The following is a 17,922-nucleotide window of genomic DNA, read 5'->3' as shown; positions in this document are numbered from 1 at the left end:
GAAGGTGGCTGGGCACTGGAACAGGCTCCCCAGGGATGTGGTCACAGCACCAGCCTGACCGAGTTGAAGAATCCTTTAGACAATACTCTAAGGCACATGGTGTGACTCTTGGGGACGTCCTGTGCAGGACAGGGAACTGCACTCCATGATCCCTATGGGTCCCTTCCAACTCAGAAAATTCTGTGATTTTGGGAGTAATTTACTGCCACTGCTGCTCAGCAGTTCCTCTGACTCCCTTTGTCCCGCCTCGCACGGCAGCCTGCCCCGTTGCCCGCGGGCGTATTTCCCTGAACGCTGCCCGTGCCTCCCCGCCGCGATTCAGCTTAGCTGCTGGAGGCCGCTTCGGAGGGGCCGGGCTGCCGGAGCGCTTGGCGGGCGCTCCCCGCACCCCCGCGGCTCCCGCCGGGATCGGCTCCAGCCCCAGCCGTGCCCCCAGACCGCCCGGCCGCGCCCCCCGGCGGCTGCGGCGCGCCCCGCAGGCCCCGGCGGCGGCGCGGGAGAAGAACCACCCGTTGCCCCGCTGGGAGAGTCCATTGCCGGGGGAGCCAAGAGGGCTGGCAGGGGGAGAATCTCCCGTGCATCGCAGCCCGGAGCAGTCCGGGAACGGACCGTGACAACCGCCGGAGGCGCCGCCTCGGCCGTCTGTGCGGAGCGGCGCGGCGGTGCGGACGGGCGCCGGGCGGGTGATCCCTCCTTCGCCCGCCCCCCCCGTGAGGCGCGGCGCGGTGACGCGGCCTCGGGTCAGGGCTGAGGCGCGGCGGCACCGTGAGGCGCTGTCAGAGCCGCGTTGAGAGGGTTCGCCCAGCTCCGCACCGGGATCCGCCGCCGCTGCCATGGAGCCTCATCGCTGGCTGCCGCTGGAGGCCAACCCCGACGTGAGTGCCCGGCCTGGGCGGTGGGGCGCTGCTGTGGGGGGCTGCCCGCCCGACAGGCTGCCTGCGGTGGGGCGAGCGGGAGGGTGGCGGAGGGGACAGGGCAGAGAGCTCTGGGCCGCGCAGGAGCACATCACCTCTTAAGGGGTGGCTGGTAGTGACAGGGGTGGAGAGGGATGGAAGAATGTCTTACCCTGTGGATCTGACTGGGTCTTAACTCCATTCTGTTTTCTGCTTTCTTTTCAGGTCACGAATCAGGTAAGAAGGTTTTATTTGAGGTAACCTTTAGTCTTTGCAGCTTTGGGCCCGTCTCCTCTCGTTTTCTTTTAGTAAAGGCTCCTTGTCCAAGGAGAGTGCCCCCTTTCTTCCCCACGCTTGTCTGCGCTCAGTCTTCTCATGTACCGTACGTGAACCTCACCCGTGAAGATACTATATGAAGGAAAAACGAGCAGTAAAAAGAGAATAGCTGTGGTCTGGCTATTACTGTAATGAAATCGCTGATGTTTTTCAAGGTGGGTTTTAATTCATTGATTAGCGATTAAAACATTAATTTATATATAACGTGTGCCAGGTGTGGACCTATACTTGATGGCTTTGGGCACATGTATGGTTGCATCACTGTGTTATAGTCTCATTCTTCTTTGGCCGACCATAAAAAATAATGTAATTTTACCATATTAGCACGTTGCTGCTTATTCATGACAATACGTGCATGATTGGTTGCTGTTTTTGTTAGCGTGGTAGAACCCACGCTAGAGAAAGGAAGCTTGTTCTAGTACACAAAACAATGCTCCCACTAAATAAGCTCTGGCTGAAAGGAAATCACACATACTCTAACCCCACATCATGTTCTCAGTGATAGTTTTGAGCACAGCGTTAATGGTCAGTTGTTGATTTCAGCAGGCCTGTTGATAATGTTAACGATTGTGCTTAAGCCAAAGGCCTCTGAAACTTCCAGCAGCAAAATTGTATTCTTAAAACTATATTGTTGACATATTTTGGAAACTGGGAATTTCTGTGTATGAAGAATGTTTGGGGTTTTTTTTTTGTTGTGGTTACTGTAATATACAAACAACATCTACAGAAGAGTGAAGGGTTATTTGTTGCTGGGTCATTTTGTGCTTTATAGTTTTCTAGGGCAAATAATTTTACAATTCTTACAGCATTGCTGCTGTGGAGTAATTTTAGAAGTCTAAAATCCCAGTCTCCTGAGTTAAAATTGACAACTTTTCCTGGGAGCCCATCTTGAACATGTGCTATAGTTTCTTTTTTTTTAAAAAAAAAAAAAATTTTGAAATCCAGAGACTAAATTCCAGTTTGGAAGAAAATAAATGAATTAATAGCTAGTAAAAATTTCCAATTATCTAACTTCTGACTTTCCAGTTGTTGAGATGAGCTCATCATGGTACAAATTAAGACCATCTTTAAAGTAGAAATTGAGAAGGAAAATATAATGATATTTTTTAATCTGAAATGTCATGTATCCGTGTGTGTTTCTGTTGTATGGAGAAAATCCAAGAGGAATGTCAAATGAACAATTGTAAGTGTGTTTAAAATCCACCTCTTTTGCCTGTTGGTGATGAATGTATCAGTTGTAGATGATCATGGATCATAGAAATTTGTACTCCGCATTAATTTTCTTCTTACTGTTTCTGTGTAGAAAAGGCCACTTGAAACCAATTAGACTTCCTCCTTCACTATGTTTTCCAGTCTTGACTGAGCAGGGATTGTTATTATCTAGACTGAGAGATGTATATTTAAAAAAAAAAAAAAAAAAAAAAAAAAAAGAAAAAAAAAAGGTGGGTGTTGAATATGAACACACCTTGCATTATTAATCATTGTTCTTTTAATCTCATCAGTACAGTGGTGAACTGTGTAGCAACAGGGCTGTTAGTCATCAATTATTCATATCTTGTTAGTGTTTAAAACAACTATAATAGTAATTTGAAATTCTAACGAAGTTGCAAACTAATTTTTAGAAAATCTTGTTGAGTTAATTGCAAGGATGGGCTTTCTTGTAATACTCTGTACTGTGCTCTGTAAAATATTCTAGAAGTCTTTATCAGTAAAAAACCCAATGGTGTGCCTTACAAACTGTAATATTTGTGTCTGGTAGTCATTTAATACGTGTGTTTGGACAGACATCTAGCCAAGTGCCAGATATTTCTTCTTGGGGTTTATTTGTTTGTTTGGTTGGTTTTTGTAAACTTGGCTTTTTTTAGTTGAGTGTTAGACTATCCCTAATGCATACTGCTTTTGTTAGTGCTAAAATTATTGCTAGGTAATGAAGCCTTAAACAACAAAAAAATTCCAGTGACCTGTAAGATGGATAGATTCTTAGTGTTAGATTGTAATTAGAAGTTTCATTCAAAGTCAAGAAGTGCTTACACTGTTTTTGATTATTGTACCAATCATTTTATCCCCTTCTTAACAGTAACTAGTGAGCTAATTAGTACAGTAACTGTACTAATGCAGGTTCATTTGCTTTTACTATGTTCTTACTGTGTTTTCTCTGATTTTGACATAAAGGCTGTAAATTTGAGGTTTTCAGTCTTTGTAGTAGAAATTCAAATGTTTCCTGCTTTAGGGCAAATTTTGGGAGGAAACCTCTGAACGGGTCTCCTCTAGAAAGCAGATTTTAGAGGCCACTCCTCCATCTGGTTTGGGGGATACAGAGTGGAGCACATAGTCACCCCAGGACAAAATGATAATGGCAAAAAATGGTATTTCTCAATTAGAGGTATGTGAAGTCTTTCAAAAATATCTCAGAAGTTTTTCTCCATCCAAAAGTGTTTATGTTGTAATACAAGTCCAGGAATTCATAAATCCTTAATCTAGAACCTCTCTTTGTTCATATGTGTTAAAATTATTTGAAGGTTCATAAGCTGGCTGGTGAGAAAAAAATAGGAATATTCTTTCTTAGCTTTAAAGATTTCCAGTGGCAGAGGATATCTGCCATGTGTCTGTATGTTTTTGAGAGAGAAGACAGTCATTCAGTGCAGCACACAGTGCTGGTTGTAATGAGGGAAATCAGGAGTTAAATGTACCATAGTGTGCTAAGTGATTGTCACAGTACTGTTTTTCCTCCTTCACTTCTACAGTCTGACAGAATGAATTGTTGTCTACCACTGATACAGAAAGAGTTGATGATTCAGCATTTACAAAGCTTTATTTTATGTACAGTGATGTGGGACAGGGAATGGTTTCTTCTCTTTGACCTTCTGTTGGGGAGCTTGACATGACCACTGCTACTCTCCTTCTTGGATGTCTTACAGGATTTTTCTGAGAGAAAGCAAGAAAATCATGTTTATCAATTACCAGACATATGATGTTTGTGTATCTTGTTTCCAATTTCTTCTGGGAAAAAAAAAAAAAAACTGCATGGAAATTTTTTGGAGTGAGTGAAAACATCAGAACACAAGCTGATTGTTCTTCATCATAATGTTGCTTCAGTCTGGCTTGCAACCCACAATTGATTGCCTACGAAGTGTAGATAAACAAAAAGTATTGGTGGATATTTTTCTTATTGTCCCATCTTTTTTCATTCTCTCTTCCCTTTCTTCCTCTTACACATTCTAAGAAATATCCCTGCTTCCTGATAAGATAACATTTCAACTCATGCCTTCATTATATCCAGATAAGGCTGGAGTAATTGACTGCATCTGATTATGAAGCTCAAGAACTGGCTTCAGAGTTCAGCTACTGACTGTTGGCTGTGATTTGAGTTTTTCTTGTCCGATAGGGCTTAGTTGCTGGTTCTTAGTTACCTTCCAGTGTTATTTTTAGGCCTTTGGTCCTACTTATTGGGGGGTTTGGGGTTTTGAGTTTTTTAAACCATTAACCTATTGAGAGTCAGCTGCCTAAAGAAAATTATTTTAGCTCATGAACACCATTGACAGCTGTGACTTGAAAGTTACAGGGACAATAAAGCTCACAAAGCATAGAACAAATGGCAGAAACTGGATACAGCCAGTTTATGGCTACTATGGTTACAGTTCCATTTATGGAACACCTCTCTTTAGGGTGTCAGGCAAATACAGAGAATTAAGTAGCTTGGAAGGAGGCCTTAGTCTTCCTAAAAGGTCTTTTAATTTCCTGGATTCTGAAACACTATCCCACAAGTTTTCCCAAAGAAAATCTGTAGGGATTAAAATAATTGCAAATGAAGCACACATGATTCCTGAAGTGCATTGGGAGGTAGCACTCAGAGATGAGGTACTGAGGTACTGTCTTGGTTTGAAAGGATGTTCGATGTGGAGAAACACAGGTCTCCTTCTAAAAATGCCTAGCTAAGCTTATTTTTTATTTTTTTTTTTCAGGTGAGGGAGTGGAGTTTAACTCTTCTGTGCTAAACAGAGTAAAAATAGTGGAGATAGTGTACATGCTTGGAAAACAGCTTGTTATTACTCATGTAGCCTCAGAAGGTGGAAAATCAGGATTAAATCCTTTCTGTAAAGACAATATCCCAGAAAGCCTTTCACAGAGCCAGCAAAGGGGGAATGTTGAGCCTGTGATGCTGCATAGCAAAGAATAAGCACAAGGATAAATATGAAGGAATTGTAGGTGATCGCTTCCTGAATAGCTTCTTCTAGTTTAAAATATCTCCAGCTATGTAGCCTGCTTAGGGAGTTTAAATAGGTAAATATGTTGCACAAGGAAAATTGTAACTTGTTTTGGGGTTTAGATTACTATTTATATGAATAGTTGAAAAATTGCCTTAGCTCAGTCTTTGTATGTTCTTCAGTAATTGAAAGCTAAGAAAACCATGTATTTCATTCCTCTATTTGTACTTGCCACTTCTGGTCCTTCTTATGTTCTTTTTTACTCAGTTTCTTAGTTCTTGTTACAAGGAAACCCTTACTATCTTGAAGACAGAATGGGGTGCTGCAAAGTGGAAAACAAGTGACAGTTGTTAGTGCCTTATACATTATCTTGCTGCGCTGAAAATGCTGTTTCCCACTTCGCCATTTTCCTTGCTTAAAGGACCAGCAGAGTCAGTAGAGTCCAATGGTTGTTTCAGTAAACTGTAAAAAGAAGAAATGTGTATCTAACAACTGAAATAGAAAAGGGGATTGATCCAGCTCGTCCCTGTTATAAGTAACTTTTTAGATCATGGAAACAGGTCTGTTAAGTGTTTCTCAAAGAATAACACAGTATTCTGTTTTGAGTCAGTGACTCAGTATCAACACCTCAGGACTCTGCTGGAAGCATTTTAAAGCTCTTGCTCACTGGTTTCAGAGGAAGCCTGGGTCAGCTGGTTTGTCCAGATTTCTAAGTGCTTTTTTTTTGCATTGCTGCCTGTGCAATGCCCTGGTGGAATACAGCAGTGCCTGAGCACTGAGAGTTAAGTTTCAAAACTGCTGTATGGAAATGTGAAAAATATATACCTCTCATTTTGAAGAACAGGAATACTAACTGTGAGTCAGTGTTGCTCTTTCAGATACCATAAAGTAATGAACACAACTGGAAGGATAAGAATGTAGTGGATGTAAGTTTTCTTATGTTTTTGAAAAAAAATTGTGATGGGCTGTATTCTTTTCACTTTATTATGGTGTCCTGAGGTACAGAACCTGAGGATATTAAAGGGTATTAAAGAATTTGTAATAAGGTTTGATTTTCCCAAGGAAGTCTATTATAATGTATCATCTCTTGTTTGATCATACTGTGGCCATTCTAAGTGAGAAGTTGGTAAAGAATAATGCAGCTTTTGTAAGTTCCAACTGTCTCTTTGCTCCTAGTGTGCCTTTTGACCTGCTGTAGAGAAATAAAGTTTTCACAGTTGCTACATATGACTGAAATATCACTGTCTCTAAAATGTACTGGAAAATTATTCCTTCATTTTAATTCCATAGATATCATGATGAAAGAATGAAAAAATATATCCTTATGATGCTCCAACAATAAAATATTGCTTGGATGGTTCCCTTATTTCTAGAAAGGAATTTCACATCTGAAATAGACTTGGTTTTGTTACATGCTTCTAGAAATGATGTGTAAAGAATTAAAAGCAGAATGTTGTGCGTTTGTATTTTTAACACAGATTAATAAGAATTGGATATTTTAAGAAATAAATAATTTTCCCTTTCTTGATAATAATTCAATCAGTTACATTTTACTCAGTGTTTTACTACTGTTTAGGGAAAAAATTACCTTCAGTCCAATAGAGTTAAAAAAATTCTACTGCTTTAATGAAAAAGTTAGAAAATATTGATTGTCTTAATTGGTTTATTTATATGTTGTCCTTCCAGTTTCCTAAAGCCATAGAAACTCTTCATTTTTAAAGAGGAAAGTCTTAACTGTGGTTTTGTTGTGATATAGAGATGTTTTAATGCATTCAGCAGAAGTACAATAAAATGTAGATGCTGTGGGTGTTTGGTTTACATTTGTGCTTAGAAGAGGATGGCAACAGTTGGTTCTTCCCACAGAAGCTCTCTTGACTTCAGCATCTGAGAGTCTGGAAATGTTTGTGCATTTTGCCAGTTTTATGTTTTCATGGTTCCAACTTTTTATATAAATACCACAGTAAAATGTGGAAAAATCCAGATCTTAGCTATAATGCCTTAGTGTTTAAAATGTGATGTTCCTGAACTATTTGCAAATGCTGTCCAACTTCAATTGCACTTAAATTTCAAACCCCTATTTTGTATCGCTTTTTGTCCTCACTTCATTTTTACATGAAAGTGACAGAGTAGAAAAGCACATTGCTGCTTAAGTGATATTTCAATTGTGTATTTACTACATAAGTTTATAATAAATTTCACACTTACATTGTCTTACCCCACTTACCCTTCCTGCATCTCCATAAACCTGATAGATCAAATCTTGCTACTGGCTCTGTAACTGTTGGCAGAAGTAGGAATCTAAACTCATTAAATATAACTGCTCTGTGCTTTTTTCAATGCCTGCCAGTTAGTAGGCTGAAGTAGTAGTGCCAGCAATGAAAACAGAATAGCTTTTACTACATGCTGCATAGGTAAAGTGCCTAGAAGTGCCTATTGTAATGTTTTTGCTATTAGCCAAAATTTAGACATACGGATTAACAATTTGTGATCATTTAGAATAGAAGAAAGTTGGCTGGAAGGGGCTTTTGAGTTCTGCAGACCAACCATGCTCTGTCCAAAACAAATTGCTCAGCAACCTGTCAAATTCTGAATTTCTTAAGACACATACTCCACAGTCTCCTGGACAGTTTGTGCTAATGTTTTACTATGATTATTATCTGTTAAATTTATTTTTAAATGCTTTCCTTATAAAGTTCAAATTTAACTATGTTTCACCCTCTTTTTTCTCATTGTTTTACTGTGTGCTGCTGAATCTGTCTCCATCTTCTCTGTGCTTTCCCTTAGATAGTTATAAGCAGTAGTAGTCAGGTGAGAAAGAAGGGCCTTCTGGAATACTGGGGCAAAAAGGAAAATTCATAGGAAGTGCAGATAAGGGTGAGGGGTGTAAAGTAGTTTCTAAAGTGGCTTTTTGTCTACTGGTTAACTGAACCAGTGAAAAACCAGGAAGTGTTTTTCAGCAAGGTCATTTAAGACAAGAAAAGAGACAACCAAAACTATGAAAACAATCTGTAAAAATAAAGTTGTGAAAAAGTGAATCCTAGATACAAATGCGTGGGGGTTCTTGTGTTGCTGCTGTTGTTCTTCCTGAGGTCCTCTAAGACTTCTGTAATATAGCCAAGTATTTTTCTTTTTTTTCTTTAATAAGATAAAAGCTCAAAGACCTATAAATTAAGAATTGTCAGCAGTGTGATAAGCAGTGTTTGAGAAAAAGATTCTAATACTCTCTTGTGCTGATCTAGAGAATTATGAAGCTGCTATTTTATCTTGCATATATAGTATCAATAAGTTAAGAGAAAGTGAACAGCTGAAAATGAGTGAGCTCTCAAAGAACCCTAACTGTTCTTTACAGTAGGTATTTGTAGAATAAGGTTTCTTGGATAATCCCTAAATAATTGGAAAGGAAAACAGCAGCAATCTCTTACCTTTTTACACAGTGACGGTGTCTAAAAAGCGTACTGAACTTCCTGCTGTCCTAAAACAGGAATGACTTGGTCTTCCCATCCTGCCATCTATTGTTCATCTGTTACCATCTGTCAGTCTCTCTTACACAGGGATTAAGTTGCACAGTTTTAAAAATCTGCTTGATAATTTTCAGAAGGATATTTCTATCTTTTTTTCTAGGCCTGCATGAAACCCTCTTGACACACAGAGAGATATCTTCTTTGCCTATTTTGGGTCTATCCTTAATATTTGATTTTTAGTTTATGATTCTACAGTAGAGTTGTTAGTCTGGCTGTGTGTTAAGATCACTGCTTGTCACATACTAAGCCTATGCTCTTGCTGTTCTCTGTAGTGCTGACCATCATTTTTCATTGTTGCTCTCATTGTTTACTGGAAGTTAAAATTTCTCTGATTATGAAGTTTCTAGGTGGTATGGTAACAAGAATAATTAAAGGTTCCCTGTATTCATGGAGTTTTAGTTCCAATAAATTCTTAATTCAGGAGTTTGAGTAAACCATTCTTGGGTTTAGTTAGCATTTTGTTGGCTTTGGGTTCAAAGGGGTTGGTTTTACTTTTGTTAGTTGGTTGCTTGGAGGTTTTTTTCCCCACAGTGGTATAGAAAACGAGAAGAGAATCTAAAACACTTATTTGTCTAGTAACTTAATGGGATCCTTTATCCTTGTCTTTCCTGGTCTGTGGGGTCTTTTTTTAGGTGTGTGGTTTTTTTTTATTTTTGGGCGTTTGTACCCTTATTTCATGTAATATTGCAAAATATTAAATTATATTGGAATGAAAAATGGAATTTTTTCAGTTGCGTTACTTTTCCTGCAATAAAAATGGTAGATTAATCACTGGCTTAATAAGAGAAGTACTAGAAGTATAGTTAATATTTTAATTCACCCATACACGTAGTCCCTTCTCTTTTGAAATTTTTTAATTTTTGCTATTCACAAAGTGGTAGTTATCTTCACAATGTAGAAGGTTAGAATAGAAGTTCAAAATACACTGTCTTCTGTTTCATCAGTTACTAAATTCTTAATGCTTCCCCTTTTCTCCATGTTCATTCAAAGATCTGTATGTGTCACGGTGTACAATTAGTTTTTTCATATAATTGTGAATGGTCATTGTGTGTGTATTGTAACAATTCCTGAATTCAGTTATGTTCTTCAAGACTGACAATGAAAAGATTTCAAATTGTCTTAGATCATCTCTAGTTATTAATTCTGCAACTGTTGTTGTGATGCCTAGTTCACTTGAGTACAAGAAGAATATCCAATTAAAAAGTCAGTATCCAATCTTCAAAATATATTACTCCATCACAGTTTGAATGGATTTTTCTTGTAAAAGGTACACCTACTAAGATGTAAATATGTGTGGTTTTGCTCCTAACATATTTTTGCTTGTAGGAGCTCCAATATGAGCACTGGTGCCAGGTATTTTGAACTCATGGAGTCAAATAATACCATAAGTTTGTTCCTGTGTGCTCTGACATTTTCTAGTTAACGTGAATATGCAGTACTCTTCTGTTTTGTGACAGAACACATTTAAAATGGTTGAAATGCTTTAATGCTTCAGTAAATAGTGCTAGGAGTGTTTCCACTTCTGTAAGGACTATTTAAATACATAAAACATGGGGACTCTGTGTGTATTTGTGTGTGATTTATTCAGCCTTATTTATTAAAACTTGTATTTCTTTTATTCTCCTTATATTTTAGGAAGCATGTGTTGTTTTAATGTGTTTTAATCACATTGTGGATACTCTGTTATGCATTTGAAAAGATAGGGTTTTGAGTGTACTTGTTTAATATTATGCTTTTTTTTTTTCTTTTCCAGTTCCTGAAACAGTTGGGTATACATCCTGACTGGCAATTTGTAGATGTTTATGGTATGGAACCAGAACTGCTTAGCATGGTGCCAAGACCTGTATGTGCAGTACTACTTCTCTTTCCAATAACAGAAAAGGTAAATGTTTATTTAATAATCAGTTAATTGCTTTGGTCATAAGTGAAATGGGAATGAAAGTTTGAATCTTGTACTTTGCTGTCATATTAGAATCAAGATGAGACTCCAGCTTTATTCAAGAGACTTCTTCATTAAAAATATCACAAAACATGCTTCTTTCAGAACCTTCTTTTGATAACCTTGCATGTATATTTCTGATTTCTTTTCAAATCAGAATGGGAAAAGCTAATGTAGAAGCACACAGAAATATGCCTCACAATTTAAGGCAATTTAAGGTATTTTTCATAATAAGCACTGTAAAATGGCTCAATTTACTAATTTTAACAGAAGACTCCAATAGCATAAGGAAAATAAGAAATAGTGTGTAGGACAATATGCAACTCCTTTTTTAGTTTTTCTTCTGTTACACTGACAATCTTTCAAACTTCAATCCACTTCAGTCCACTTCCAGTTCAGTCATCAGTATTGACGTGGCTTTCACTTCTTGGACAGATGGAACATATTATTAAGATGAAAGACAATTTTCTCCCTGTCTTTCACTATGCTGGACTTTGAAGAACTTGCTTTGTTTAAACCTTCAATGTGCTTATTTTGTGTCATCAGGCTTTTAGTAGTGTGATTCATATTGATCTTTCAATTATAAGAGTATTACATGATTGTGATAAGGTCAGCCAGAAAGATTGAAGTGAGTCTGTCCACAATTCATTCTTTTAATATGTCTCTCAAAAATAATATGTAGTTTATGAGGACAAATCACTTACCTATTGACACTTAACTTCTACAACAAGAGGTGTTTAAATAGGGAGGAGTGACAGGTCAGTCTTCCTACACATTATGTCCTGTAAACTTCTGAGTTCTCAGTTTCTCCAAAACAGCTATGCAGACAGTAATTTTCAAGCTTGATTTCAGCCACCTTAACAGTTTTGAGCTTAGTCAAACTTTCAACTCACCTGTCTTCAGGAAATGTCCTTTCTGTCACCTTTGAGGCATTGCTTTCTGTGTGCTGTCATTTCTGTCTGGCTGTTAGTGCTACAGGACTGAGTTCCTTTTGTGACTGTCACTTGTCTTTTGACTCCCTGCTCATGCAAACCTTTTTTGGGATCATGCTATGGGAGCATTATCCCGTGGGAAAGAATAACTTTGCTCTTACTGTTCCAGAAGGTGTATCTGATTTCATCCTAAAGAAACATATGACAAACAAAACCAGAGAAACATCAATCAGTCAAATCTGAGAACCAGCCAAGTGTTCAGCATGTTAATCCTGAAACATAAGGGATGCAAGTGTTCTATCAACTGTCTAGGCTGGCTGTGTGAAGGATGAATGTTTCATGGGAGGTCCCAATGTTCTGAAGCTTTTGTTGGTCAGTGTGAACTCCACAAGATCCTTGAGCATCATTTTGTATTTCTAGAGTAGTTTTCCCTCTTCAGCCTCCCTTTTGAATTGGCCTGTAAAATTACACTTTTATTTAATTTATGATTTATTTGTTTCTTGGGTGTGTCTACATTTATGAAAGTGCCTATTAGTTTTCCTGCCTTTGTAAACACTTTTCTTACATGTCTGTCTGTTCTTCTGTCTGCAAGTTCAGTTGTTTTGTGGGTCCTGTATATCAGTTTCCTTGAACTTGCTTTTAGGGTAAGCTACTCTTGTTAGCATACAGATAATTTTAGGATTGTTGTCCACTTTAAAGGTCAATGGCTTTCTTAGTCTGCATAGTTGATAATAGACAAAGTGAATATCGTGGGTGTTGGCCATTTTGGACCTAATGAATGAACAGATCCAAATGAATATAAATTATGGCATATATCTTAGGTTAGGAGGAATGTCTTGAGGTGATCTGATCTAACCCTTGCTCAAAATTGTAGTTTTGGTATTCTCAGCATTTATATATTTATTTTTGCTGTGAGTTTTATCTGTTTGGGATGGAATGACTGGCAGCTGTATTCCTCACCTCTCTAGTCTGAACTTTTTGTTCAGTTAAACTCTATGAAATTTTTATCTCAAGGCTGTTTTTTGTTAGCTTGTAGAAAAACAAAATTAAAATAGTTTATAATGCTCTTGCTATTACTTAGCCTATTCAGAACATTTAGACAACCTGCAAACATGGAATAGGATGCTGAAAAAGTTTTTTGATTTTGTCTGTCACTGACAGTACAGAGAGCCCAAGGGAAATTTCTCAGGAGTTTGCAGGAAGTGTTCGTTGATAACATTCTGGATTCATACTTTACTTTCATCATACTTGTATAAAAAGCCCATCTACTTCAGAATTTTTTTTTTTTCTGCAAAAGTACCTAGTAAAAGGTACTTTTGTAAGTAAAAGAAGCAAAGGAGGAAGCATTGTCTGGAATATTTGTGGATTTATTTTTTCTTTTTCTGTTTGAAATTAAAATTTAAAGAAATAAATAAAAAAAACAAAAACCTCAAACAAATCCAGTCAAAAAAACCACAACAACACACCCCTCCCCTGAAATTGAACCAACTAATCACAGCCAGAAACAAAAAAAAACCCACAAAACCAACACACTATTGCACACTATAACAGATATTTTAGTCAAATATGATCTTTATAAAACAAGTATATTAGATTGTTCAGTCAAAGCAAATTCTCTTTTTGATACAGAAAATAAAAGTTTACTTTATGAATATGGCTTTAGAAGGGCCTGTTTTTGGGCCTTGGGTGTTGTATAGATCTTATTTTATATTCCTGGGAAAAATGAAATGTAACAGTGGAATTTTTAAAGAATGCTTCATGATGATTAATCACCTGAAGTATTACGTTTTTTTTGATAGCACTTTGACACCTCTGTCCTTAAAAAGCCCTTAGTTGCACTGAAGAGAGATGGTGACATGAGCTCAGATCAAGGAAATAATTTGAAAATTTTTGGAGTTCTGTTAGATAACACATATTCAAAATGATGTTTCAAGTGTGAAGGCATTGGGTTAAGAAACAATACAGAGCAGATCAGGTAAGTTTACATATATTTGTTGGACCACATTTAAGTGTGTTAAACATTTCAAATGGCAGTATCAATTAGCTGTTGTGTTTTATAAATTGTTTTGTCTTGTATAACATAGCTAATTGTACTATTTGTGAAATGTCTTTAACTTTCCTTCTAGTATGAAACCTTCAGAACAGAAGAAGAAGAGAGGATAAAAGCTAAGGGACAAGATGTCAAATCATCAGTGTATTTCATGAAGCAGACCATTAACAATGCTTGTGGAACAATTGGGCTAATTCATGCTATTGCAAACAACAGAGATAAAATGAACTTTGGTAAGATTTTTTTGGTTTGGTTTTTGTTGACTTTTCTGGTATTTTCCTTAACTGTGGGAAGCCATGGAGGGAAGATATGTTTTGTACTATTTTTTTCTGAATATAACTATTCATAAAGGCTAAAGGAGTGCATTTTTACCTATAATTACAAAATTAATGTTTTATACTAATTTATGAACTAAAGCACTTAAAACATTGCAAAGTGCAGCAGGCAGCAGTTTATCTTGCAGTCAGCCTTCTGCATCTTAAAAATAAAGTGCAATTCTATCTTTAGATCATTTGTTGGATTCTGTAAGCTGTGAATGAAGTTGGAATTAAAACATGACACTAATTATGTCTTTTTAAAATTTTTTTAAGAAACTAATTCATCACTGAAAAAGTTCCTAGAAGATTCATTATCTATGACTCCTGAAGAGAGGGCCAAATACCTAGAAACTTACGAAGTTAGTATCATGTGTTTTTACTTTTATTTAAAACAGTGTAAGAATTACTTGCATGAGCCAGTACTGTCTTTGGTGATTTACTTAGTGAAGCATCTAAATAAATTTAATTTTAGTGAGTTTGTGATCAGACAGTTGCTACAAAGGAAACTCTGCTTTGGTATTTTAAAGTATTCCTGCCTGTCCATAGCTCAGTCAGCACAACAGATTTTGTCAATGTTCTCATCCTTATTAATTCCCTGGCTTAGTTTAAAAGTACTTTAAAATGCATGAGAAATATATGCATAATCTTTTTATTTATTTTTTTTTGTGGATTCAGGATGTAGTTTAATGGTCAATTTAAGCTGATCTGGGGCTATTGCTGAAAGGATGGTCCTTTCACTGCCTCTTTTAATTTGTGCCTTCTAGTCATATCTCCATGCCTTTAGCAGTTGAGGCACACAAAGAGCTGATTTGGCTGAAATATGATCTCCTTCCCCTACCATCCTAAACCATGAGATGAGCTAGCTGATAATGTGGTTAGCCACATCATTAGCTCTATTTGTAAGGATGTGGCAGAAACATCTGGCCAGTGGTGGATGGAGAACAGTGCTGTTGCTCCTGATGGTAATGATGGTCTTTTCTCAAAATTAAAACCTTGATGGTTTTTAAGTCAGAGTTCACTTTTAGCATATTGTGAAGCCCTCAGGAATATGAGTGTTAACATCTGGCTAAAGGAAGTAGTAACGAACAGAAACATCAGAGATTTATGACATTTTATATGGAAATGTTGGTCACAAAATGACTGATCAGAGCGTCTATCTAAATTATTTTTTCTGCTCAAAATGAAAGCTAAAAATTGCTTGTTGTGTTTCCTGTGTGCAAAAGTGCCATTACAAATTCTCAGATATTTGACCTGAATTGTTATGAATCTGAAATAGTGATCTTCTGAGATCCTTGGAAGTGAAGATTATTTGTTTATTATCTTTTTTATTTATTATAAGCACTGAACAAAAATAGTTACATCTATGCAATTGATAAAATGAAGTGCAAAAATGGTTCTTGCAACAGTGAAAGTCTCTCATTTAAAGTCTGATTGAAATATATTTTAATTTTAGGCTATTCGTGTCACTCATGAATCCAGTGCCCATGAAGGTCAGACTGAGGTATCCATTTTTTAAAAAAGTCTTTGTTTATATCTACTTTGAGATGAATATAATTGACATGAAAGCAATCATATATTAAAGGTTTACAGTGAAATTGAGATTACTGCTTGATTTACAGTACTGTGTAATTAGTCCAAAATTAAGTGATATTGCTGCAGAGGAAACCAAACTTGAAGCTTGGGGTCTTTTTATTTGTTTATTTGTGTATTTTGTTGGGGGGGTTGTTTGCATTAGGTTTTTTTAGTTCTTAAATAACATAAAAGATATTTCTAAGCTTCATTTCAGAGTAAGACAGTAACAGAAACTTGAGATTTTGATGTTGCACATTTGTAGGTAAAACTGTAAGATTCATAGTAACCATACAAGTGTAACAAACATGAGAGTTTGAAAAGTTATAATTCAGGAAAAGAAATAGTCCAATAGTTGGTTTGCAGTTGTGTGTGTGCTGTTTGTATACAATACAAATTCAGATAAATTCTCACTCATATATACATTTATAAGCATTTATGCCCCAACAGATTGTGTGATATGGAAAAAACAACCCGAAAGCTGACAAAACCCTGAAAATAATAATGAACTTGAACATTAAACATTTTTCTGCTTCAGTCATACTAGTTTTCCATCTTTCCAGTTCAGATTTCAGTATCTGTTCCACAAAAAAAAAAATTGGATTGTTGCTAGCACTGCTTTGTTTGACAAAAAGAGAAACACTTCTATGTTTGGCTGTGGCTCCAGTGACTCATCCATTCTCTCTTTTTTAAGTGCAGTAGGTGATGCTTTCTTTTTTTTTTGTGCAGTGTCATCTATAAAATGTAGGAGAAAGCAAAGTACTCCTTTCTGCCCCCCCTTGTCCTGTCTGGAAATGAAAATGATGAGAATTGGTTTAACTATATCTGTTATAGATACTCAACTTCCTTTGAAAAAACCACACCACTCTCTCTTCTTATCTCATTCCTTAAATTAGTTGAGGTTCTATGTATCAAGAAGCATCTGAACAAATTCGTGGCTTTTTCCTTTTCTAAGTAAGAGACTCAGAAAATCTGGTCTGGTTTTATTTTTTTTTCAAATGAGTCCATTTCTAGATACTCTTGGCCAGCTCAGAAAGGGTGATTATTCCAACAAATTGCTGAAAACTGAATCTTTTAGTGAGATCTTTGTGAATGAGAATCTTCTTTAGTTATTTTGATGTACTGTGAGGTTCATGTAGGGAACTCTCTGTCTCTGCGTTCTTCTGGCAGATATGGAATGATTCGGAAAGAAAATATAAGGGCTGTGTGTTTTGAGAGTCCTCATGAAGATTCAAGAAGCACCTAAATGATGTTGGAATCTCCTAATAATGGACAGCTAACTTCTTGTACTTCCACTAATTAATTTGTTTCCTGATCAAGATAACCACAATACAAAAGATTAATAATTGCTGGAATGATGGAAAGATGAAGATTTTTTTTTCATAATAAAAAATTACAAGGTTATCTTAGCAACCATGCCTAAACACAGTTATTGAATAGCTAGTTTCTATTTATTATTCCATTTTGTATAACTCTTTCTGTAAGTAATTCAATATGGATATTCCTTAGACTGGCAAAATAACTTTTTCCTGTCTTTTTGTTTCCAAAGTTGAAATAGTAGAAAGACTGAATACATTTCCCAGGATCATTTTTTCAGAATAGTTCTCATCCATCAACCAAGGAGGGAAGAAATAAGTAAGTTTTGTTACTGGAACATCAAATTCTCTGGAAATCCTGTCCTACCAGATGGTAGTTAAATAAGGCAGCAAGGCCTCCCTATTCATTGGTACCTGAGGACTTTAAAGTAAAATTCTTTTTAAGTGAAACAAAATATGAAACATGAATATGCTGAGAAGTGTAACTGAGAGTTGAAGTGAGTTATTATTTTCTTCCTTCCATGGGTACATTTTAAATGTCACTCTTTGCTCTCCAGGTAGTGCTTGAACAGTGTGATCTTGCAGGTGGTGAAGTTAACACATGCAGGTCATAGGAGGTTGTTGACTTGTCCTGTGGGATAAGTTGAGGATTTCTAGCACCTTTTGGGAAAGAAAGAAAGAAGAGAATCCTGTTCCTCCTGCATATCCATTACTTGTAACGATTACTTTCCTGAGAATTTAAAGTTCCTTTAAGAGCACTGGAAAGGAACAAGGTTACCTTCCTATGGCTGGGGTTTTTGTCCTCCATACACTCCCTCAACTGTCCAAATAGCCAAGGCATGTT

At 36.9% G+C, this 17,922-nt stretch overlaps 1 protein-coding gene across 1 annotated transcript in view; it reads left to right on the top strand.

Annotated features, from left to right (window-relative positions):
- Nucleotides 1–730: 730 nt before the first annotated feature.
- The window catches only part of UCHL3 (ubiquitin C-terminal hydrolase L3), a 41,845-nt gene continuing 24,653 nt past the window's right edge, over nt 731–17,922 (top strand). The window contains exons 1-6 of the mRNA XM_015622169.3: nt 731–875; nt 1,119–1,130; nt 10,709–10,837; nt 13,953–14,109; nt 14,467–14,552; nt 15,647–15,694. Coding sequence (XP_015477655.1) covers nt 834–875; nt 1,119–1,130; nt 10,709–10,837; nt 13,953–14,109; nt 14,467–14,552; nt 15,647–15,694 — 474 coding nt within the window. The 5' untranslated portion in view covers nt 731–833. The remainder of the gene's footprint in view (nt 876–1,118; nt 1,131–10,708; nt 10,838–13,952; nt 14,110–14,466; nt 14,553–15,646; nt 15,695–17,922) is intronic.

The sequence above is a fragment of the Parus major genome, chromosome 1 (genome assembly GCF_001522545.3).
Source record: "Parus major isolate Abel chromosome 1, Parus_major1.1, whole genome shotgun sequence".
Lineage (NCBI taxonomy): Eukaryota > Metazoa > Chordata > Aves > Passeriformes > Paridae > Parus > Parus major.
The sequence above is the reverse complement of the archived record's forward strand: the minus strand, read 5'-3'. Positions and strand labels throughout refer to the sequence as shown.